Below are 25,438 nucleotides of genomic sequence, written 5' to 3'. Positions count from 1 at the left end.
AGCACACACAACAGTTTTATTTAGTTTGAGCTAAAGGACAGCCCTGTGGTTTAGCCAATCAGGTAATTCATACATACATCGACATTTTTCTTAAACTCATGACATTATCTAAGTCAAAGGTGAAATACAGTCTTCTGATAGTAATTTCGTCATTTCAACATCTGCTGACTGACCATATTCTTGCGTAACCAGTCCTATCTTAGCTTTGTACCTCTTACCGAAGACAGATGCTTCCTAATATGTCAACATCTTGCATCTTAATTCTGAACTTAGTGAAATGCACGCCTAAGCATATTATCTTAGACCTTTAACCTAGTACCGTATATCTTTTGGTAACCTTAATAAGTATTCCCTTATAATATGTACATTCTCTAATGTGAGTAGTGTTGGGCGAATGGTTCAGGATGAGCAAAAGTTCAACCCAGACATTGCCCATTTGGCAAACACCTGAATTTGCAGGAGCGTTCTACGGGTTGTTCGCTTCACAGTGCATTCTAGGGCCTTAATTGGATGAAGCCTTGCACCTGACTGCTGGTCAGGTGCAAGGCTTTGCCAATTAGGCTTTCCATAGGAAGCATTTGCAGTGTGTTGTTGGAGTGGGGCTAGATAGTAGCAAACTGAGCCCTGCTCTATCGAGTTAGGGTCCTTTCACACGGGGTGGATCAGTGATGATCCGCCCCGTGGACATCCGCTTGCTCAGCGGGGATTGCTCCATCGATCCCCGCTGAGCAGGAAGATGGCAGGTCCGTCTCTGCGCAGGGACGGACCTGTCAGAGTGCCGCTCTCCCCTATGGAAGATCGGATGGCGAAGGACCGCAGAGTCCGTCCTCACCAGATCCGATGACGGATGGAAAAGTAGGTTTTTCCTCCGTCACACTTTTTCAAGTCGGAGTGGGTCGGATGTCAGCGGACATGTCACCGCTGACATCCAACGCTCCATAGACCTCTATGGAGCATCCGTTCAGGTCCACCTGAAAAACTGACAGACGGACATGAACGGATCGGCCATGTGAAAGAGCCTTAGTATGTTCACTTATTGTGACTCTGAAGCTGGGTTCACCCTAGTGCGAATCCTGCTATGAGCTGCTGCATGCTCATACGTGAACCCAGCCTAAGTGTAGAGTGTTAGTGTAGTGTGTCAGTATAGTGTAGTGTCAGTGTAGTGCAGTGTTTAACACAGAATTACATAACATTTAGTGCTGTATTCAGTGGTGTATACCCTTTTTTTTTGGCAGGGGGGTTTTTGTCTTAATTGTTTATCGTTTATAAAATAGATGTGAACAAAAAAAAAGCAGCAAAATAATTAAATGGAGTAAAATAGGTTAATTAAGTTAATTAAGGCTGATTAGAGTAAATTGAGGGTTTATAAGGGGTTAAACAGAGGAACATTTGTTCATCCCTTTGATCTGCAGATGAAGAAACACAAAGATTCAAAAAGAAACAACGGGGGTTATTTACTAAAGGAAAATCCACTTTGCACTGCAAGTGCACTTGGAAGTAAAGTTGCTGTAGATCTGAGGGGGACATGCAAGGAAAATAAAAAGCAGCATTTTAGCTTGCACATGATTGGATAATAAAATCAGCAGAGCTTCCACTCATTTCAGATCTACCCCTTAGATTTAGAGCGACTGCACTTCCAAGTGCACTTTTAGTGAGCTTGCAGTGCAAAGTGGATTTTCCTTTTGTAAATAACCCCCAATGTTTCTTTCTATTTTAGTGTTTCAGCGGCTGAGCAATGTTGTTAATAAACATTGCCGACTGCTTTTTATTTTTTGACAGCTCCAATTAACAAACTTCTTTAACACTTCATCTGTCAACAGGGGAGACCCGCTGACAGCTGAAAGAACCGAGCCTGAAAGTATCGGTTTCAGGTATCAGTGCATTTGCATGAGTACCAATACTTGTGCAAATACTCGGTATCGGTGCAACCCTAGTGTCAAGTCTTGATTGGGATTGGGTAATACAACAGTAGATATATTTTGTACTTGTCATGTTTATGAAAAATGAGGACTTTACAGAATCTAGCATTTCAATATTGACCTATCATTGCCTACAGAATCATTGCTGAATATAAAAATGCTTAGGTATGACCTGCACAATCATTACGGACCATAGAAATACTTGGGTAAGACCTAGGCTGGCTTCACATCTATGCATTTCACTCTCTCCTTGTCTCCTACATCCCATGCTGCCAACCCACAAACCACTACCCGCAGAAACCTTCGCAACCTCAACCCTTCCCTTCTTCACTCTGCTACTGATGGCCTTTATGACAAAATCGCACCCCTGTCCTGCTCAGACCTAACCACTTCCATCTACAACACCACGTTTTCATCCTTCCTAGACATACTTGCTCCTCTTTCTACATGCAAAAGAAGGCCCCATCTGCCACAACCCTGGCAAACAGATGACAACAGAAGTCTCAAGAGACACAGCCTGGCTCTTGAGCGAGCATGGCATAAATCAAAATCCCTGCAAGACTACCCTCTACAAATCTGCCCTTCTCAAATATAACTCCTGCCTTCACACTGTTAAACAAACCTATTACAACACTCTCATCAAAACCCTCTCACCCAAACCATGTCAACTCTTTTCTACCCTTAATTCCTTACTTCACCCCCCACTGCCCCCACCCACAAACTTGCTTACCGCTCAACAGATTGCCAACCATTTCAATAGCAAAATCGACACAATTCGCAAGGAGATATCTAGCATTCAAATTCGTCCCCTACACAACACATTGGGTCCACCACCACACTTAATACTCTCCTCCTTTTTCCCAGTTACCACAGATGAAGTTAATAAACTCCTCTCCATAGCCCATCCATCTACCTATCCCCTGGACCCTGTCACCTCTCAATTACTGCGACCACCTTCCCACTCTATCCTAAATTCCCTAACCCACATCTTTAACCTCTCCCTCTCCTCAGGCACCTTTCCTTCCCTGATCAAACATGCACTGGTTACCCCCATACTCAAAAAAGCCTCTCTAGACCCCACTTGTTTGAATAACTTAAGACCTATCTCCCTGCTCCCGTTTGCCTCCAAGCTCATTGAATGCCTTGTCCATGACCGAATGAGTCGCTACCTTATGGACAACAACGTTCTCGACCCCCTACAGTCTGGCTTCTGCCCACAACATTCTACTGAAACTGCCCTACTAAAACTCACCAATGACCTACTAACTGCTAAAATCAATGGGCACTACTCCATACTCATACTTTTAGACCTCTCTGCTGCCTTTGACACAGTTGACCACCTGCTCCTCCTCAGCAAATTACAATCCCTTGCCCTCTATGATTTTGCTTTATCCTGGTTCTCCTCCTACCTATCTCAGCGCACTTTCAGTGTCACTTACAACTCCATCTCCTCCAATCCCCTTCCTCTTTCTGTTGGGGTACCCCAAGGCTCCGTCCTTGGGCCTCTCCTATTCTCTCTGTATACCTCTTTCCTGGGCCAGCTGATAACCACCCATGGCTTCCAATACCACCTCTATGCCGACGACACCCAGATCTATCTCTCCACTTCTCAACTCACCCCCTCAATCTCCTCACGGATCTCAAACTTACTGAATGACCTATCAATATGGATGTCACACCACTTCCGCAAATTCAATCTTTCTAAAACTGAGCTTGTTATATTTCCTCCTTCATGGTGCCCCCCCCCCCAACTTTTCCATTAATATCAACAACACAACCATTGGTCCCTCTACACATGCCAGGGTCCTGGGTGTAATCCTTGACTCTGACCTCTCCTTCAGCCCCCATATCCAATCACTGGCTAAATCCTGCCGCCTTAACCTCCGCAATATCTCCAGAACTTGACTCTCCCTGACTAATGACACCACGAAGCAACTTATTCACTCTTTGATTATTTCCCGCCTTGACTACTGCAACTCTCTTTAATGGCCTACCCTTAAGCAGGACTGCTAGACTAATACACCTCACTAACCAATCCATGACTGCTGCTCCTCTCTGCCAATCCCTTCACTGGCCCCCCCTACCCCACCGTGTAAAATTCAAAATGCTAACCATAACATACAAGGCCATTCACAACATCGCCCCCATCTACATCAACAACCTCATCTGCAGATATCGCCCAAATCATCCCCTCTGCTCCTCCCAGGACCTCCTGCTCTCTAGCTCCCTTGTTATCTCCTCCCATGCTCACCTTTAAGACTTCTTCAGAGCCTCTCCCATCCTCTGGAACTCCCTGCCCCAGTATATCCAATCAGCCCCTGCCCTGTCCACCTCTAGGAGATCCCTGAGAACTCATTTATTCAGGGAAGCCTATCCCACACCCACCTAACTGTCCCAGAGCCACCCCCATCAAATCATTCTCTGCAGCTATTACCCTTTGTACCACCCCCTCCCTTTAGAATGTAAGCTCTATGAGCAGGGCCCGCCTGTACCTTTTGTATTGAACTGTACTGTAATTGTGTTGTCCTCCCTATACATTGTAAAGTTCTGTGTAAACTGTTGGCGCTATATAAATTGTGTATTATGATAATAATAATAATAATGCATTGCATCAAAATGTGGTAAAATGTGTTTTACCATATGTTAAGGTAATGTACAATTGCCAGTGCAGTGCCATATACATTAATTGGCACCCCATTACACTTTGTCAAATGCACACCAACCTACCTGAATTTCAATGCATTGTGTTCCGAAAAAAAGAAATCAGGTCCTGTTTTGGGTGCATTGGCATTAAAGCGTTTGACCTGTTCCCTATAAGCATGTTGTACAGCACAGTGCTTGTGCTGTGTCATTTGGCCCCCTGTAACACCTATAATAACTGGGTGATCCTGCCTGGCTATACACTCCCCCTGTAGGCTGGCCACAATATATCACGGCTGCTGAGCCCTAACACCATGGTAAGGGTACGTGCCTTCGTCATCCGCAGCCCTGCTCTGCTGTGTCTGTCTCCCTCTGTTCTCCTTCCCCTCCCCTCCCTTCCTGTCAGCTCCCTGATCCTCCCCCTCCTGCACTAAAAATAACAGTGTTTTTCTTCTATAGTTCCCGCTGATATATAAAAGTATTCTCCCAGTGAATCTAATTTAAAATTTTAATTACTCCAGAGCGCCGCTCACATGACTGCCCGCTGGTCTCGTCCTCTTCTCTCCTCCCAGCATCTCATCCTGCAGCTATCAGATCGGGAGAGGAGATCAGTGGACAGTCAGCTGAGTGCCGAACGGCACTCTGAAATAAGCGAGTATACCGCATATTTTTATAAATGACATCCACTGGGGAACTTACTGTTATATATCAGAGGAAACTATAGAAGAGAAAATATTTGCTTCACAAACACTTTAAAGAAGAATTCCAGGTCTTGATATTTTTACATAGTTACATAGTTACCATACCTGTGTGATGAGCGGGACTAGCCAGAGTGAAGGCATCTGTGGGAGGAGAGGAGGAGGCAGCCACACCCCCAGCTCTGCCCACCAACACCAGCTGCCTCAAGAGATATTGTAGATCCCCGAGGCACAGCGTCACCTGATTTAATGATGGGGGAGTGTTACAGGCAGCCTCCCCCGCACGGCTGTATGTCCTGCTTGCCACGCTTCACTGCAGCTCTGCAAGTGAAAGCAATATAGTGCACTGTGTAGCGGCGGCCCTGGTGTCTCCCCTCTGGTAGGTATCACCCAGTGCGGGCTGCAGCCCCCGCCCCCCCTAGTGATGCCACTGTATTACCCTAACCTGCCCTCTACCACCCCAACCTGCCATATATCACCCCAAACGGCCCTATACCACTCTAACCTGCCCTATACCACTCTAACCTGCCCTATACCACCCTAACCTGCCCTATACCATCCCAAACTGCCCTATACCACCCCAAAACTGCCCTATATTACCCTAACCTGCCCCATCCCACCCCAACCAGCCCTATACCATCCCAAAACTGCCCTATATTACACCAACCTGCCCTATACCACCCTAACCTGGACTATACCCCACCAAACTGCCCTATTTTACCCCAACCTGCCCTATACCACCCTAACCTGCCACTATACCACCCTATGCTATCATTTACAGGGGCTGGTTTGGGGTGACCGTGCACTGCCTGCAGGGCCCTGGGCAGGATATACGGGGGGGGGGGCTACACCATGTTTTACCGCACCAGGTGACACCAACTGCATTGCTGTATGCATCATCCCAACCTGCCCCTATTGTTGGTGATACTGGGACATTCCTTGCTTGCTGCCTTTCTCATAAATCCTTGATAAAAATAATGTCAAGAAGTTCCTCACAGACACAGCCAGATTTAAACTTGAATGTATTTGGTAATGCAGGAAGCAGGGAGAGAGAAAGATACACAGCACAGTCTTCAGGAAGTACTGACCTTGTGGGGTGGTCTGCTTCAGGAGGTAAATTTTTTCTGCCCTGTGTGTGCTGTGGATGCAGTCAATTCAAGAAAAGCCATATTAGGTAAAATGAGTGAACGTTTTGATTCTAGCACAGCTGAGCATTTGTTGGACAGCATAAGTAGCTTACCAATTAACTTTACTTGTTGCCGATAACTGCTCCTTATTCTTAACACTCAACACACTGACTTTAACCTCAACGCCTAGCGTAACCCCTGGAATGGCTTATGGGCTCAGGAGCTATAAAACTAAAGGACATAGTTGTGCCCCCAAATCTGTAGCTAATATTTACATTTGGCTACTGCATTTTATATTTTTTTGCTACCCGTGTATAGGTGTGTAGGCTTGACCTTTACTATTTTACATGATCTGAGATTAAAAAACATACTAAGATTTATTTTTTTCTAGGTGCTAATGTGCAGCAGGGCAGGCACTTGGATACACCCCTACATGCTGCTGCTCAGCAGGCCAGTACAGACATAGTCAGTTTATTGCTGGACTTTGGTGCTGACATTAATGCCAGAAATACAGATTTCAGAAGGCCAGTTGACGTAGCTGTTCCAAGAAGTCCAGTGGAAAGACAGTTACTTTTATATGAAGGTGAGCTTTAATCTTTAAACGAGGGAATTACTTTTTTTTTCGTTAAATAAAACATAGTTTGCCTTTTCTGGAACATATTTATTTCTTACATACAGTATCTCACAAAAGTGAGTACACCCCTCACATTTATGTACGGTAAATATTTTACCACGTGACAACACTGCAGAAATGGCACTTTGCTACAATATAAAGTAGTGAGTGTACAGCTTGTATAACAGTGTACATTTGCTGTCCTCTCAAAATAACTCAACACACAGCCATTAATGTCTAAACTGCTGGCAACAAAAGTTAGTACATCCCTAAGTGAAAATGTCCAAATTGGGCCCAATTAGCCATTTTCCCTCCCCGGTGTCATGTGACTCATTAGTGTTACAAGGTCTCAGGTGTGAATGTGGAGCAGGTGTGTTAAATGTGGTGTTATTGCTCTCACTCTCAAAATGGCACCTCATAGCAAAGGATCTGAAAAAGAGAATTGTTGCTCTACATAAAGATGGCTTAGGCTATGAGAAGATTGCCCCTAAGTGAAAATGTCCAAATTGGGCCCAAAGTGTCAATATTTTTTGTGGCCACCATTATTTTCCAGCACTGCCTCAACCCTCTTGGGCATGGAGTTCACCAGCGCTTCACAGGTTGCCACTGGACTTCTACCCCTCCATGACGACATAACAGAGCTGGTGGATGTTAGAGACCTTCTGAGTGGAACCTGTCCTGTTAAACCGCTGTATGGTCTTGGCCACCATGCTGCAGCTCAGTTTTAGGGTCTTGGCAGTCTTCTTATAGCCTAGCCCATCTTTATGTAGAGCAATAATTCTTTTTTTCAGATCCTCAGAGAGTTCTTTGCCATGAGGTGCCATGTTAAACTTCCAGTGACCAGTAAGAGAGTGGGAGCAATAACACCAAATTTAACACATCTGCTCCCCATTCACACCTGAGACCTTGTAACAACGAGTCACATGACACCAGGGAGGGAAAATGGCTAGTTGGTCCCAATTTGGACTTTTTCACTTAGGGGTGTACTCACTTTTGGTGTCAGCGGTTTAGACATTAATGGCTGTGTGGTGATTTATTTTGAGGGCACAGCAAATTTACACAGTTATACAAGCTGTACGCACACTACTTTACATTGTAGCAAAGTGTAATTTCTTCAGTGTTGTCACATGAAAAGATATAATAAAATATTTACAAAAATGTGAGATGTGTGCTCACTTTTATGAGATACTATACATACATCAAAATTGAATTGGTTATACTTGTCACAAAAGCATAATAATTAGAAACGGTAGGTTTCTTGTTCTCACATCATTGTGTAGGCACAATATAAAAACAATATTAGTATACTAAAAAGGGTTACCATTATGTCCATAGATGTGTATTTAAAGGAGCACTCCAGCCATTTCCTATGTTAGGCTAGGTTCACACTAGCTAGTGCTCTGAAAAACGATCTGTGATGGAAAGCTTTTCAAAGTGCGGCTAAGCAGTCGATGTCAGCCATGCAGACAAACTCAGACGAAGCTGCAGCCTCCTGACTGAATACCCGTTTCTTTCATTCTTTCCTTTTTGCCAAACGGCAGTTTATATTGGGCTAATGTCCTGCAACCATGAGCCAAGGATCTGGCTTGTGGTAGCAATGTGGCTCATAGGAGGTTGACTTGAATGACCAAATTTGACAGGCAGTGCTGCCCGTCAACTCAACGTGTTGCATTAAATTTGATGCAGTACATCATGGGCACATCATGTGAACAGCCTCCTCTGACTGTATTTTATCGTTTTGGTGGGCAGATGAGGGATAGTAAAATGGCAGCTGAATTGTTATTACTTGGTGTTGTTTTTTCTCTGTGCTGCCAGTAGGTTTCACTGGCAGTTATGAATATTTATGTTCCTTCTGGCCAACCAATAGGAGGTGTATTGCCTCTGGCGCATGCTGGGGAAAAACATAAATATTTGGGATGGACTTTTTGAGCCCTTTCCTTCCCTGGGCTGCATCATGGGGAGGGTGTGCATTATGTAACTGTGTGAATAGGCCCGGAAGCTAGGAGTCCTTTGCATGGTGCTTGGTGTAAATGCCTTGTTGTCCAGTGTGGTTTTGCCGCTGAAAGTCCTGGGTTCAGGGAGCATCACAGAGGACTGAAGTCTGGAAGGAGAGGTGATGCCTGGGATGGAGTACCAGAATGTTTCTGCTGTTGGAGATCCTGAGGACGAGGAACTCAAGGAGAGCCTAGGAAAACATTAAGAGGATTTCTGAGGCTCCTACTGCTTCTGAAAAGGGTACAGGTTGCTGGATTTAGCTTAAAGGCCCTTTTTTGCCTTTTACTGAGGTCTATGGATGGAGTCTGAGACTGCAAGTAAGTAAGGGTGTTCTAAATTCCCTTCCCATCTCTCTCATGTTTTGCTATAAGGAATAAAATCTTTAAAAAGCCAGCCACTTAAAGTTATTAGCGCCTAATTGTTACACATTCCCCACCTTGCAGCCATGGACTCAGTCCCAGGGAAAGAATGCTAACCCACTCTGTTTTGGGGGGGTACCCCACATGACTCCAAGGGTCAGAGGGGTGCTACACCAAATTGCTTCATGCAACCTACACAATACCTGAAATGGAATAGTAAGCTAAACATATTGATTACCACTATGCACAAGAAATTAAAAATAAAACAAATAAAAAGAAATTGAAGTAGAATGCATGAACTTTTACAGATTTGTGCTAATATGAGTGTTGGTTGTGCTGTCCATTTATCTGCAGAGGAGAGAGAAGTGGGTGGATTGTGATTTCCCATATAACACTTATCTGCATATCAAAGAGCAGTTTATCATCCTTGGTTTGGAAAGGTTGACTGCACAGTAAAGCTGCTCATACTACTGATAACTGCACTCTGTTACAGTTGGGTTGATTTATTAAAGGCAAATAAGTTGTTCACTTTCCAAAGGAAGTTGCACTTTGCAAGGGAATTTTTCATAAAGCTTAGTGAATATGGTGAAGCTCTGCTGACTTCACCATCCACTCATGTGCAAGCAAAATGCTGTTTTTTTTCTTGCATTTGTGTACTTTTTTTTAGTGAAATTTCACCATTATCACTAAGCTCTGCAAAAAAAAAATCACTGTAAAGTGAACATCATATTAATGTGGAACTCCTTCCCACAGTGGATGTTATCGATTGCGAGTTTGGATAAATTCAAAAAAACCTTTAAACATGTACAGGGATGTTGACATGTTTGTCTTTAGTAAATCAACTCCCTGTGTTTATAAAATATCCAACATCATAGGTGTGCTCAGGGGGTGTGCCAGATGTGCCTGGGAATACTCTAATTACTCTGTCCGGTGCCAATTCCCCCCAATGTCATGGCTTCCCCCCATGTTACCCCCCCCCCCCCCCCCCGTAGTGCTGCTGGGTACCTTCCTCTCCGCGCCTCTGCTGCTTTGGGGGATATTTCAGGATGGAGAATGGGGGAAGGGGCCAGATAATATGTCATTTACCAGCTCTTCTTTTTCTAAGTACTGAAACACAGTAAACTGTGTTTCCTACGCTACAGTTTGTGAATGAATAGGAAGCCACTCAGCACAGAGCACTTCCCATTCATTTACTGTCCAGTGCAGCTGAGGCTGCAGAGAAAGGCATGCGTGTTTGAGCTTTGGGGTGCACACCCTAATACAATAGGCTGTGCCCACCTATGTCCTACATGCTGCATTTTTCATGCATTGCCCTGCTTATTGCCATTCTGATCAACTGAATGGAGGTTACGATGCAAACCAGTCCTCAAGAGATCAGAACTAGTGCACTGTTTTTAATACTTCTCTGAATAATTATTAGAATACCACTGGGTCTAATAAGCAATACTACATGTAAAATGTTTTCACCATTCTGTACATGTTGACTATAAAACTCCCTTTTTTTTTTTTGCTTGTTTTGTCTAGCCAACCCATGTTCGCTGTGCCAGCTGTGCAGACTTGGCATCCGCAACTGCCTTGGACAAGCTAGATTACATATGATTCCACGCCTACAACTGCCTACTATGCTAAAAGATTTCTTACAGTATCGAGAAAGTATAAGGAACTTTTAACAGCTGTATGAAGCTCATATCTGCGTACTGTATATTAAATGTAATTTCAAATCCCCATTTCATTAAGCAGATGGCCAACAAATTAAAATTGTAGATGCTTATTTAGCTGTATGCCTCTAAAAGTAATTCTGTGCACGCATAACTGAAAATAACTTGTTGCTTAACTTTAAATGATTTGACAATTATCTTTGTGTGTGTATATACTGTATTGTATATAAAGAGATGCTTTCAAAAACACTGATAAACTCTTCTACAAAATTATAAAGGAACATTCACACTCTTCCTGTCACGAATAAAATGTGTTATTCACTACAAGATTCATTACAAAAAAATTACCTACAAACGGCAGATGATTTCTGCCCAATTCTGCTGATTCTGGCAGTATTGGAAGACGATCATTACATGTGTGGACAACGGCAGATCTGTTCTCAGAGGCCCAGGTACGGTATGATGGTGCTTGTGATGTTGTGCAATAAATAAATAAAACGATCCACCCGCTATAGTCACATGATCAATATCAGTGCTGAAATAAGGGAAAATTGCTAGGAAAAAAGAGAGCCAATCATATGAGCAGGTAATCAGAGTTATGGAGGACTTCTGCGCAAAAGATGTGTATTGTTAGCAAACAACATTAAGAAGCATCATGTTTTAGTTTTTTTTTAATGCTGGTTTTAGAAAACCATAGTTAGTATCAGATTGAAAATATCATTAACGTTCACACTGTACCTACATCATCATGGCACAGGTAAGTAATACCACGTCATATATTTTTTGAGTAAAAACTTTCATCTATCTCATGATTGTTAAAAACATCCATCCCTCCCATCCTGGAGAACTAAGATCACATGGTTTTTGCTATCAGTCATTTTTAAATGGAGTCAATTGTTTCCAGTCAGTACTGTTATAAGAGTGTCAGAGTATAAGAGTAGAAAATGCTGCATCCACGGTAAATCTGCACCCACGGTAAACCTGCACCCACGGTAAATCTGTACCCACGGTAAATCTGTACCCACGGTAAATCTGCACCCACGGTAAATCTGCACCCACGGCAAACCTGCACCCACGGTAAACCTGTACCCATGGTAAATCTGCACCCATGGTAAACCTGCACCCCGGTAAATCTGCACCAATGGTAAATCTACATCCATGGTAAACCTGTACCCATGGTAAACCTGCACCCATGGTAAATCTACACCCATGGTAAACCTGCACCAATGGTAAATCTGCACCCATGATAAATCTACACCCATGGTAAACCTACACCCATGGTAAACCTACACCCATGGTAAATCTACGCCCATGGTAAACCTGCACCAATGGTAAACCTGCACCCATGGTAAACCTGCACCCATGGAAAACCTGCACCCATGGAAAACCTGCATCCATGGAAAACCTGCACCCATGGAAAACCTGCACTCATGATAAACCTGCACCCATTATAAAGCTGCACCCATGATAAACCTGCACCCATGATCATTTTAAACTATAACTAGGAACAATATTTGTTTGTACAATAACAAACATTGATAGGACTTGACTTGATCTCTCATATATACTGTATACTAAAATAAACCTATGTTAAATAAGTTTGATTTTTCTTTTAATAGCCTGTGCAACAATTCTGTATAATGAGATATACAGAATTAACAAAAGTTGAGTTTCTTCTTATTATCTGAGGAAGGCGTATAATTAATGGGGTTGTCTCCCTGCTACATCATTCGTAGACAGCATTTTAATTTCCACTTCCATTTCCATCGAACCAAATAGGTCATGTCCTGATTTCATTATTATGAACAGCTGGGGATTACTGATCTACTGACAGCACACAAAACAATGATGCCCCATTGGTGGCAAGGACAGGATCAGTGATGCAGATCATGAACGGTTACATTCTTCCCTTCTTAATTTTAAAAGGGAACCTCAAGAAATCATTTATGTTGGATTATAAAAAGAAAGAAATAGTGTAAAAAGTGTAGTCATTCTTTGCAATTGATATAATTTGTTTTGATGTAACAGAACATTGGAAAAATATTTCTGATTGGTTGCTATAGGTTATTACATTTTTATATTCATTTTTTAAAATCCTGACCATTTAAACTTGTAATATGTAAGGGGAGAGAACAAAGTTGGGACTTTAAATGAAGCACACATCAGTAAAAGAGTAAGTCAAGTGACTATAATATTTATTTAATAAAGTCCATGATATGTTATACAAACATTTTGGGCTTCAACCTCTAAAATGCTCTGGGCATACAGCCTCCACACAATAACTCATGGACTAATATTACACGGTAAATTACAATCCAATACACATTCAATAAAACACAAAAAGCAGTAAATGCATGTATAAACGTATCCTACTGTGGTTGAACCCAAAATGGCCAGGATAACCATGGTAAGTGAATAATAGATTAAAAAATCGATTAACAATGCCTAAATAATAAATTATAAAACGGAGAGGATCATATAAATCTTGATATTCCATGGTTGAGATAAAGGATAATGGCTAACGGCTCTACGCGTTTCGCGGTATTCCAACCGCTCATCAGGAGCATGCATCATGGAATAATTCTGCAAATTATATATAAAAATAAAAAAATGATGAATTGAATTATTAGATGAAAATTGACAAGGTAATTTGATTCTTATAATTAATTTCAAGGCTGGGCGTCCAACTCACGTCTGCATCAGCGGGCCAGTAAAACAGCATCTGGGTCCGCAAAAAGAGCCGCAGGGCATAGCCACCAGGCACCGAGGCAGCCCGCGGGAAAGGTAACCACCGACATAGGCACTTCCAGGGTGGGTAGATGCAATATGTGTAACAGACCAGATAAGGATCTGTCTTTATGTAAAATATGTGTGTATGGGAAATTAGTAAGGTGAAGTGACAAGGGGCAAGAAAAGGGGGAGCAAATAAATAAATAAAATAAAATAAAATAAAAATAAAAAATAAAATAATTAAATAAATATACTATACTATATACTATACTAACAACTTAGCTAAAAACAGTGATCACAATAACATGAAAAGAAAAAGGGTGTAAGTTACACCCTTTTTCTTTTCATGTTATTGTGATCACTGTTTTTAGCTAAGTTGTTAGTTCACTCTTGTTTTTCCCTTTTTAATTTTAATTTTAATTTATTTTTATTTTATTTCATTTCTATTTTTATATTTATTTAATTATTTTATTTTTTATTTTTATTTTTATTTTATTTTATTTTATTTATTTTTTGCTCCCCCTTTTCTTGCCCCTTGTCACTTCACCTTACTAATTTCCCATACACACATATTTTACATAAAGACAGATCCTTATCTGGTCTGTTACACATAGATTCCTCATATAGATATTTGCATCTATTTCACAGGCATTGCATCTACCCACCCTGGAAGTGCCTATGTCGGTGGCATCAAGTTACCATCCAAAATTTGCTGAAATTTTATTGAATCCATTTTTCCTTCTACTCGTGAAATGTTCCCTGTGCCACTGGCTGCAATACAACCCCAAAGCATGATTGATCCACCCCCATGCTTAACAGTTGGACAGAGGTTCTTTTCATTAAATTCTGTGCCCTTTCTTCTCCAAACGTACCTTTGCTCATTCCAGCCAAAAAGTTATATTTTAACCTCATTGGTCCACAGAGACAGAGCTGTGCATGATGTCATAAGCCTAGGCTTTTTTACTAGACAAGAAACAAGAAGTGGGCTGTATGAGGTATTTACTGGCAGAAAAAAATAATGTTTTACTATCCAAAGTTAAAACAACAAGGGCAGAAGATTTAAAAGATGGAAAGATGGCAAAATGACTGAAGTCTTGCTTTAAAGTTGTTTCCCAGGTGATACAACACTTTTTACAGACACCATGGCAACTATGACAGCCCATACATTGATCATTTTGTTTTTCCAGTCAGCGGGTTGAATGAAAAAGAAAAGATCCAATTCCCCCATCCACAGATTCGAGGTGGATGAGGAAATCCTTTCCGCTGTGGTATTGTATTCTGACAGTGAGCAGCCTTCCCTGCTTTCAGAATACAACAATCAGTTATATCATTCTGGGAAAAAACCCAGCAGGCTTGTGATCGATTGACAGATCGACTTGTGTACAACTAGCCTGCCCATACATGGCTTGAAATTTGGCCAGTCCCTGCTGAACCCCCCAAAATGCTATCCATGTATGGCTGGCTTAAGCTTTGAAAAGGGGCTAGTTATCCTAACATTTACAAGTAGTGCCCGTCTGGGCAACCTAAATCATGCCATGCTTGCTGATTGAACGAAAAAAAAAATGAATGCATGGGCTCCCTTAGTCTATGAACTTGTTCATGTCATCTTGCTGCAGTATAGAGTGTGATACTACAACATACAGTAAGGCATCATTCACATGGGGCTTACATAACTGTACACCCATGAAGGGCCATGTTTAGCTGCACAGGCGTTCTGTGCATCTCCCTGCAGGCAGTCCAATTGCTGTCAATTTGGTCACAATGGCTGCATGGGCACAGACGAGGCCCCAATGTGAAATTCATGCAGATGCAGCTGCATGGCCCCAAATGCATCCAGCACTGGTACAATTTGGTGCCATTCGTTCTCAGTGTTGGGACTTCCCAAGGGTTTGATTCCCAGGTCTTCACATAGCCTGGTGTAATTATAATGTAAAAAGGTGTATTGATTTCAATGGGGAGCAACGGTGGAGGAGCGGTAAACACACCGTTCCTTCACCGCTCCAAAGAAGCTGCTGGCAGGACTTTTCCCTGACCTCCTGCCAGTGCACCGCTGTAGTGTGAAAGCCCTCAGGCTTTCACACTACACAAAACGGTGCAGCTTCTTTAGGGCGGATTGCAAGCGCTATTTCTAACGCTATAGCGCCTGCAAAACGCCCTGGTGTGAAAGGTGTCTAAATGTAAGTTTTTTTCCTTTAACTTCCTTCCTAAACTTGGGGTGTGTGTTATACGCCGGCGCGTGTTATACGCCCATAAATACGGTACATAGAATCTTTCAAATATCAAGTAGTTGTCATAATGTGATATACAAACATACCTCATTGATAAACTTAGATTTGTTCGCCAATTAATCTACTTTGTATAATACCTTGTTACTACAACATACACAATACATGTTTCCAATTTTTGTTTTGATAAACAGTACATTTTAATCAATTTCAAGGAACGACAAGGATTCCTTTATCTAAAGAAAATATGTTAACAATAGGGTGGAAACATATCATTTAGGATAAATAGTGCTGCCAATATTCAATATTTGCATTAGGCTCTGAATAAACCTCTCATTACATTTACAAATGTGCATGCTGACAATGCATTGTAAACTATATTTACATAAAAGTGTCACCTACCTTTCACAGAAGAAATGTCAGCTTGAAACCTGTACTTTGAAAAAATCGTTATTATATAATACATAAACTATTTTGTAGATCTCAGTGGAGGGATTTTGGGAAGTACAGAGCTTTATGGGGATGTGTGAACGCAGTGGTATAATCTTATATATTCCTAAATACTCCTGCACTGTTATACTCCAGTTAAATTATATGTTACTTACTCTTGTACACTATGTGATTATTTATAACAGAAAACAGATATATGTTGCTTTCTGTTATAATTCCCAATATACTACAGTGGGGAAAATGATTATTTGATCCCCTTGAGAGTTTGAAAGTTTGCCCACTTACAAAGAAACAAAGGTTCTATCATTTTTTTTTTTATCATAGGTGTATTTTAAATGATAGAGATAGAATATCAACCAAAAATCAATTTTAAAAAACATGATACAATTGTTATAAATGAAGTTGCAGTTCAGTACGTAAAATAAGTATTTGATCCCCAAGCAAAACATGACTTAGTACTTGGTGGAGAAACCCTTGTTGGCAAGCACAGAGGTAAGACGTTTCTTGTAGTTGTTACCAGGTTTGCACACCTCTCAGGAGGGATTTTGGTCCACTCTTCTTTAAAGATCTTCTCTAAATCCTTAAAGTTCCTTGGTTTTCGCTTGGTAACTAAAAGTTTCAGCTCCCTCCATAAATTTTCAGTAGGATTAGGCTAGGCCACTCCATGACCTTAACAACTTCCGAAACGCCCTCCATCGTTATACGTCGGTACTTTGACGTTGAGAACCGGGGTTATGACAGCAGATAACTTTTTTCTAAAAGGGCGGGCGCTCCTCTTTAGGATAAAAGTGGTCTCCATGACAGATTCGCCATGAGATCACTTTTATCGGCGGCAGGAGAGGTGCCTACCCCCCTCCCGCCGCATTCCAGACGTCTCCCCCGCTTACCGGAGCTGTTGGTAGCGGCGGAGACGATTCGATCTTTTCCCCTCAGAGACACTGTGTCAAGTGAGGGAATGATGGCCCCACTCAACTCAATGACGTTTGATGATGGAAGCTACATCAAACGTCACTTCCACCCAACTCCCTTTGGAGGGACAAGGGAGGGACTAAGGAGGGACAAGGGACATTTTTTCTTTATTGAAAAAAAATAATTTTATTTTTTATTTTTGCATTTAAGTATCAATGTGAGATCTGAGGTATTTTTGACCCCACATCTCACATTAAGGAGGTTCTGTCATGCTTTTTTTCTATTACAAGGGATGTATACATTCCTTGTATTAGGAATAAAAGTGATCCAAATTTTTGTTTAACCACCATTTTGCTGGCCAAAGACCAGACCACTTTTTGCAATTCGGCACTGCGTCGCTTTAACTGACAATTGCGCAGTCATGTGACGTGGCTCCCAAACAAAATTGACGTCCTTTTTTTCCCACAAATAGAGCTTTCTTTTGGTGGTATTTGATCACCCCTGCGGTTTTTATTTTTTGCGCTATAAACAAAAATAGAGCGACAATTTTGAAAAAAAAAAACGCATAATTTTTTACTTTTTGTTATAATAAATATCCCCCAAAAATATATAAAAAAACATTTTTTTCCCTCAGTTTAGGCCGATACGTATTCTTCTACATATTTTTGGTAAAAAAAAAAAAATCGCAATAAGCGATTATTGATTGGTTTGCGCAAAAGTTATAGCGTTTACAAAATAGGGGATAGTTTTATGGCATTTTTATTATGAATTTTTTTTTTTTACTAGTAATGGCGGCGATCAGTGATTTTTATTGTGACTGCGACATTATGGCGGACACATCGGACATTTTTGACACATTTTTGGGACCATTGTCATTTATACAGCAATCACTGCTATATAAATGCAGTGATTCCTGTGTAAATGACGCTAGCAGTGAAGGGGTTCACCAGTGGGTGGCAGTGTAGGGGTTAAGTGTTCCTAGGGGTGTGTTACTAACTGTTGGGGGCTGGGCTTTCATTTAGTGAACACTGATCTCAGCTCCAATCACATGGAGCAGAGATCAGTGTCACTAGTTGCTAGGCAGAACGGGGAGATGCTGTTTACAACGGCATCTCTCCGTTCAGCCGCCCCGTGAGAGAATCACGGGTATGCCCGCGGCGATCGAGTCCACTGGACCCGCGACCGGACTCATGGGGGTCCCGACCAGCACATGAGCGTGTCGCCGGCGGTGCGCTCGTGATGGCAGGGCGGCAAATTTAAAGGGACGTACAGGTACGCCCATTTGCCTGCCCGTGCCATTCTGCCAACGTACATCGGCGTGCGCTGGTCGGCAACTGGTTAAAGGGACCGTGTAAAAATAAAAAGTAAAAGAAATTTGATTTGATTTTTTTTTAAAGCACCCTGTCCCTCTGTGCTTGCGCGCAGAAACGAATGCATACGTAAGTCACGCCCGCATATCTAAATGCCAGAGTGAGAGCAATAATTCTAGCAAAACACCTCCTCTGTAACTCAAAACTGGTAACCTGTAGAAATTTTTAAATGTTGCCTATGGAGATTTTTAAGGGTCAAAGTTTGTTGCCATTCCACCAGCAGGCGTATGATATGTTGGGTATCAATCTAATCGGCGTAACATTATCTTTCACAATATAAAATAAATTGGGTTAACTTTACTGTCTTCTTATTTTTTAATTCAAAGAAGTGTATTCTTTCCAAAAAATAGCGTTTGTAAGACTACTACGCAAATATGGTGTGATATAAAGTATTGCAACGACCATGATTTTATTCTCTAGGGCAGTGATGGCGAACCTTGGCACTCCAGGTGTTTTGGAACTACTTTTCCCATGATGCTCATGCATTCTGCAGTGTTGGTGAGCATCATGGGAAATGTAGTTCCAAAACATCTGGGGTGCCAAGGTTCGCCATCACTACTCTAGGGTGTCTGAAAAAAAAGATATAATGTTTGTGGGTTCTAAGTAATTTTCTAGCAAAAAAAAAATTATTTTAACTAAACTACAAGTTTGAAAAATAGGCCTAGTCTTTAAGTTGTTAATGTGCTTCTTCTTGAGCAACTCCCTTGTTGCCTTGGCGGTATGTTTTGGGTCATTGTCATGCTGGAAGACTCCTCCACAACCCATCTTCAGTGTTCTGGCGGGAGGGAAAAAGGCTCTCATCCAAGATCTTACAATACACGGCCCCGTCCATTGGCCCCTCAGTGCGGCAAAGTCAGCCTGTACCTTTTAGCAGAGAAACAGCCCCAAAGCATAATGGATCCACCTTCGTGCTTGACTGTAGAGATGGTGTTCTTAGGGTCATAGTCAGCAATTTTCTTTCTCCAAACACGGCAAGTCGAATTAATGCCAAATAGCTCAATTATGGTCTCATTTGACCACAGCACTTTCTCCCAATCCTTCACTGAATCATTTAAATGTTCATTGGCAAACTTCAGAGAAGATTAGCAAGGCCCCTGCGCAAGAATGACACGCAAATTTGTGAAGTGTTCATATTTTCCTCTTTGATGACTGCTTCCTGTTTTGCTTTCTGTTTGTGGTCCACGCTGGTTGCTGGTTATTGTCTCCTGCCGCTGACGTCACTTCCGGGATCCTCGTGTTTTGAGACTGTGATTGCGGGCTGGCCTGTCAGTTCTCTTGGAGCTCGCTGCTGGTTTTCCCGTTGGCATCCCTTGGAGCCCCCAGCTACTAGACACACATAGCCTAAAGAACTTGTATATGCCAGTGACCACTGCCTTCATGCCAGACCACCTACATGGATATTAATGATATGCTCTGCCAGTCTACATATCTTGTAAGTGTTTTTAACCCTTTTTTGGGAAATTAAACAGCTTTTAATTCTACACGTAGGGGCACCTTTTCTTTGTTTTTCTGTTTCCTTATCAGAGATTGCTTCTCTCCATACGTGCAGCCATAAGTGGGGAAGATACCCTATTATAGACTTTCTGGTTCATAAAGACATCTGTTTTTGCTTGGTCCTGAAGTTCAGAGCGCTCTTGTATCTGGATTATTGGCAAACTTCAGACTGGCCTGTACATGTGCCTTCTTGAGGAGGGGGATCTTGTGGGTGCTGCAGGATTTCAATCCATGGCGGCGTATTGTATTACCAATGCTTTGTTTGGTGACTGTGATCCCAACTGCCTTGAGATCATTCACAAGGTCCTCCGGTGTAGTTCTGGGCTGATCCCTTACTTTTCTCATGATCATCCTTATGCCATAAGGCGAAACATTGCATGAAGCGCCAGACCATGGGCAATTGATGGTTATTTTGTATTTATTCCATTTGTGAATAATCGCTATAAAAGTCTTTCTGATGGTCTTGTAGCCTATTCCAGCCTTTTGCAGGTCTACAATCTTGTCTTGGACATCCTTTGACAGCGCTTTGGTCTTGCCCATGATGGTGAGGTTTGAATGGAAGAAAGAGATTCTGTAGATGGGTGCACATAACGAGTTGTCATTAGGAGCACCTTCTTAAATTGACTAATCTGTGTACCACATGATCACATACTGTAACCAGTCTGTGGGAGACAGAATTATTGTTGGTTTGTAGGGGATCAGTAGACGTCTGATGACGAAACGCGTAGAACGTGTTTGCATCAACTCCGGTCAAGGCCGAAAATAGGATTCTGATGGCACCTATTTGTTTTCTCATGCTTAAAAAAACGTTTGTTTAAAATGTGAGTATATCTCCTATTTTAATAAGAATAAAATCATTATTATTCGAACAGAAGACGGCGACAGCGGCGACAGAAGACCGGGCCACCGCCTGTAAAAGAGCTAGAAGAAGGCGCGGTGGCCCGGCAAGAAGAAACGAAGAGGGGGACAAGACCCCCGAAGAGGGGGACAAGACCCCCGAAGTCGGAAGAAGAGGGCGGCGGCAAAAGAGCTAGCAGAAGATAGCGGAGTCCGGCGAGAAGACCCCCGAAAACGGACAGAAGACCCCCGAAGCTGTGCAATAAACTATTTTATCCCTTGTGTGTTGTGTTTTTTTTTACAGGTGAATGGGTAGGGGTACATTGTACCCCATACTCATTCAAATAGGGTGGGAGGGCCGGTATCCAGGGGCCCCCTTATTAAAGGGGGCTCCCGGATTCCAATAAGCCCCCCGCCCGCAGACCCCGACAACCAACGGCCAGGGTTGTCGGGAAGAGGCCCTTGTCCTCATCAACATGGGGACAAGGTGCTTTGGGGTGGGGGGGCCGCGCGGCCCCCCCTTTCCCAAGGTGCCCCCCCATGTTGAGGGTACGTGGCCTGGTACGGCTCAGGAGGGGGGGCGCTCGCTCGTCCCCACCCCTTTTCCTGGCCGGCCGGGTAGCGTGCTCGGATAAGGGTCTGGTATGGATCTGGGGGGACCGTTTTTTCGGTGTAGGGGGTTCCCCTTAGAATCCATACCAGACCTAAGGGCCTGATATGCTCTCGGAGGGGGAACCCACGCCAATTTTTTTTCATAAATTTGGCTTGGAGTTCCCCCTTCAGGGCTGATAATTCCGTGAGAGTCGCCTCTGTATAGACGGAGATCCGACTTGTAGGCGACCTCCATTGAAATCAACGGGTACCAGTCGCCTACAAGTAGGATTAAAATAGTACAGGAACCTTTTCTCGGAGCGACTTCAGTAGCGTGCATTAAGACAGCTCTCATTCACTTACATTGATTTTTACATGTTATCCGACCAGAGGCGACTAAGGGCGACCTGAAGTTGGATCTGAGTCGCCCCTGTGTGAACCAGCTCTTACAAGGTCTCAGGTGTGAATGTGTAGCAGGTGTGTTAAATTTGGTGTTATTGCTCTCACTCTCAAAATGGCACCTCATGGCAAAGAACTCTCTGAGGATCTGAAAAATAGAATTGTTGCTCTACATAAAGATGGCCTAGGCTATGAGAAGATTGCCAAGACCCTGAAACTGAGCTGCAGCGTGGTGGCCAAGACCGTACAGCGGTTTAACAAGAGAGGTTCCACTCAGAACAGGCCTCGCCATGGTCGACAAAAGTAGAGTGCACGTGCTCAGCGTCATATCCAGAGGTTGTCTTTGGGAAACAGATGTATGAGTGATGCCAGCATTGCTGCAGAAGTTGAAAGGGAGGGGGGGTCGGCTTGTCAGTGCTCAGACTATACGCCACACACTGCATGAAATTGGTTTGCATGGCTGTTGTCAGAGAAGGAAGCCTCTTCTAAAGATGATGCACAAGAAAGCCCGTAAACAGTTTGCTTAAGACAAACAGACTAAGGACATGGCTTACTGGAACCATGTCCTGTGGTTTGATGAGCCCAAGATAAACTTATTTGGTTCAGATGGTGTCAAGCATGTGTGGCAGAAACCAGGTGAGGAGTACAAAGACAAGTGTGTCTTGCCTACAGTCAAGCATGGTGGTGGGAGTGTCATGGTCTGGGGGTGCATGAGTGCTGCCGGTGTAGTAAAATTTTCTGCGACTCATGTAGAAAGCAAATTGTGTCACTTCCGGTGAGGCTCCGTCACTGAAACAGGTGATGGCGGGGCTTTACTGCGTATGCGTGATTTCACGACCCTTGATCGCGCATGCGCGGGAGCTAGCCACGATCGAGAAATATTATGATCTCGAGCTAGGAGGCGGAGAGATGGTTTAACGTCAAACAGCCCTGCCCACCCTACTAACACCCTGCGAATCGTGCATGCGCGAATCTTATGTATGTCCAGGGTTCAGAAAAATTATGGACTCGAGGGGGCGGGCGGAGGCGGAGAGTTGGTGGGAGGGGGAGATAGAGCGGAGCTTGGAGAGGGGGGCGGGCCCCCGTGAATAGCACTGAGTCCACGTACAGTACATTGTTCTGCCAATAAATACACTGCCACTGTGCCCCTCAAACGCCTCACTGTGCCCAGCAAATGCCGCCTCACTGCACCCAGAAAACGCCTCACTGTGCCCAGCAAATGCCTTACTTCGCCCAGCAAATGCCTCATTGCGCCCAGAAAATGTCTCACTGCGCCCAGAAAACTCCTCACTGTGCCCAGCAAACGCCTCACTGCGCCCAGCAAACGCCGCCTCACTGTGCCCAGCAAATGCCTCACTGTGCCCAGAAAATGCCAACTCAATGCGCCCAGCAAATGCCTCACTGCGCCCAAAAAACGGGAAAATGCTGGGAAATGTGATGTGGGGGGGAGACACTCTTCCGCAGAGTGAATACACTAAGGGTGGGGGGTGTTATTGAGATGATGGGAAACCTTTATACCAGTGCCCTCTTACATAATTGTATTCACTCCCCCATTACATCAGTGACCCCCCCCCCCCCAGACTGGCATGACGGCGCTGTCACTGACCTCCTCTCCGGTGCAGCGTGCAGGGCTCAGTTAGATGGCTCCAGGTTGGTGGTTCTGGTTTTTATTCTATAGCCTCTTCTCCACAGTCCATACACATCTGACTCCTCCAGAAATCCCAATCCCGGCGGTGATCTCACTCTTGATTCCTCTCCAGACTCCCCCTAAGAGACTGCAGACATGTTAAAAGACAAGAGATAGTCAGAGATTGCAGACAGGATACAAGAGACGGTTAGAGGCTGCGGACAGTATACAGGAGGTGGTTAGAGGCTGCAGACATGGTACAAGAGGTGGTCGGAACATGTGCACAGGATACAGGAGGCAGTCAGAGGTTGTATAAATGGTACAGGTGATGGTCAGAGTTTGCAGACATGTAGGGGGAGCAAACAGAGGGGTTCCCCATGTAAGTTTTGCACACAGAGGGATCAGTCATGTAGGGGGATCACACAGTGGGATGAAGTCCTTATAAGAGCTGTCACAGGAGGGCCCTCTCACGGGACACATGGCAGGCAGGGCAGTGAGGTTGGCACACACAGGGTGATCAGGTTCCTGTTCTTAGGGGAGATGGGGTCCTGATCCCCAGGGCAGATAGGGTCCCTAGGTGAGATGAAGTCCCCGTTCCCAGGGGAGATGGAGTTCCTGCCCCCAGGTGAGATAGGATCCCTGTCCCAGAGTGAGAAGGGGGCCCCTGTCCCCAAGAGAGAAGGGGGTCCCTGTCCCCAGGGGAGGGAGGTCCCTGTCCCCAGGAGAGAAGGGGGCCATGTCCCCAGGGGAGAAGGGGGTCCCTGTCCCCAAGAGAGAAGGGGGTTCCTGTCCCCAGGAGAGAAGGGGGGTCCTGTCCCCAAGAGAGAAAGGGGTTCCTGTCCCCAGGGGAGAAGGGGGTTCCTGTCCCCAAGAGAGAAGGGGGTCCCTGTCCCCAAGAGAGAAATGGGTTCCTGTCCCCAGGGGAGAAGGGGGTCCATGTCCCCAAGAGAGAAGGGGGTCCCTGTCCCCAAGAGAGAAGGGGTCCCTGTCCCCAGGGGGGAGAAGGTTTCCCTGTCCTCAGGGGGGAGAAGGGGATCTCTGTCTTGGGGGGAGGGGGTCCCTGTCCTCAGGGGGAGAAGAGGTCCCTGTCCTCAGAGGAGGGAAAGGGGGCTCCTGTCTTCAGGGGGAGGGGGAAGGGGGTCCCTGTCCTCAAAGGGTCCCTGTACTCAAAGGGGGGAATGGGGTCCCTGTCCTCGGGGGGGAGGGGGTCCCTGTTCTCGGGGAAGTGGGGTATTCAGGTCCCTCATTTATGGTCATCTGGGCTCCCTCCAGCAGCACGGATGGGCGATCAGCATATCCCCAGGGAGCACAGCTATGGCTTGACAATCTGGAAGCAATTGATGGGCACACTGGCAGCAATTGATGGGTACAGTGGCTGCATTTGATGGCACAGTGGCGACAATTTATGAGCACAGTGGGTGCGTTTAATGGGCACAGTGAGGCAGCATTTCATGGGCACAATGAGGCAGCGTTTGATGGGCACAGTGAGGCAGCCTTTGACGGGCACAGTGGCTAAGTTTGACGGGCACAGTGGGTGTTTGCTGGGCATTTTCTGGACGCAGTGAAGCGTTTTCTGGGCACAGTGAGGCAGCGTTTGCTGGGCTCAGTGAGGCGGCGTTTGCTGGGCACAGTGAAGCGGCGTTTGCTGGGCACAGTGAGGCATTTTCTGGGCGCAGTGAGGCAGCATTTTCTGGGCACAGTGGTGAGGTGGCGTTTGCTGGGCACAGTGAGGCGTTTTCTGGGCACAGTGAGGCGTTTGCTTGGCACAATAAGGCCTTTTCTGGGCACAGTGAGGCA

At 44.2% G+C, this 25,438-nt stretch overlaps 1 protein-coding gene and 1 non-coding gene across 8 annotated transcripts in view; both read left to right on the top strand.

The window, feature by feature from the left end:
- The window catches only part of ASB5 (ankyrin repeat and SOCS box containing 5), a 95,457-nt gene extending 84,156 nt beyond the window's left edge, over window positions 1-11,301 (top strand). For 5 of the 7 annotated variants that reach the window (XM_077477245.1, XM_077477239.1, XM_077477240.1 and 2 more), the window contains 2 exons: window positions 6,776-6,967; window positions 10,876-11,301. In XM_077477245.1, coding sequence (XP_077333371.1) covers window positions 6,776-6,967; window positions 10,876-11,021 — 338 coding nt within the window. In that variant the 3' untranslated portion in view covers window positions 11,022-11,301. The remainder of the gene's footprint in view (window positions 1-6,775; window positions 6,968-10,875) is intronic. The other 2 variants (XM_077477241.1, XM_077477246.1) reach the window with 2 other exon arrangements.
- An 8,426-nt stretch (window positions 11,302-19,727) lies between these two features.
- LOC143980015 (U6 spliceosomal RNA) lies at window positions 19,728-19,832 on the top strand. Its single transcript, XR_013274167.1, has one exon. It is a non-coding gene; the product is annotated as a U6 spliceosomal RNA (small nuclear RNA).
- The last annotated feature ends 5,606 nt before the right edge of the window (window positions 19,833-25,438 follow it).

The sequence above is a fragment of the Lithobates pipiens genome, unplaced genomic scaffold, assembly GCF_037356315.1.
Source record: "Lithobates pipiens isolate NorthernLeopardFrog02 unplaced genomic scaffold, aLitPip1_a1.2 Scaffold_13, whole genome shotgun sequence".
In the NCBI taxonomy this organism is placed as follows: domain Eukaryota; kingdom Metazoa; phylum Chordata; class Amphibia; order Anura; family Ranidae; genus Lithobates; species Lithobates pipiens.
Note: the sequence above shows the minus strand (reverse complement) of the source record. Positions and strands in the feature narration are given on the sequence as shown.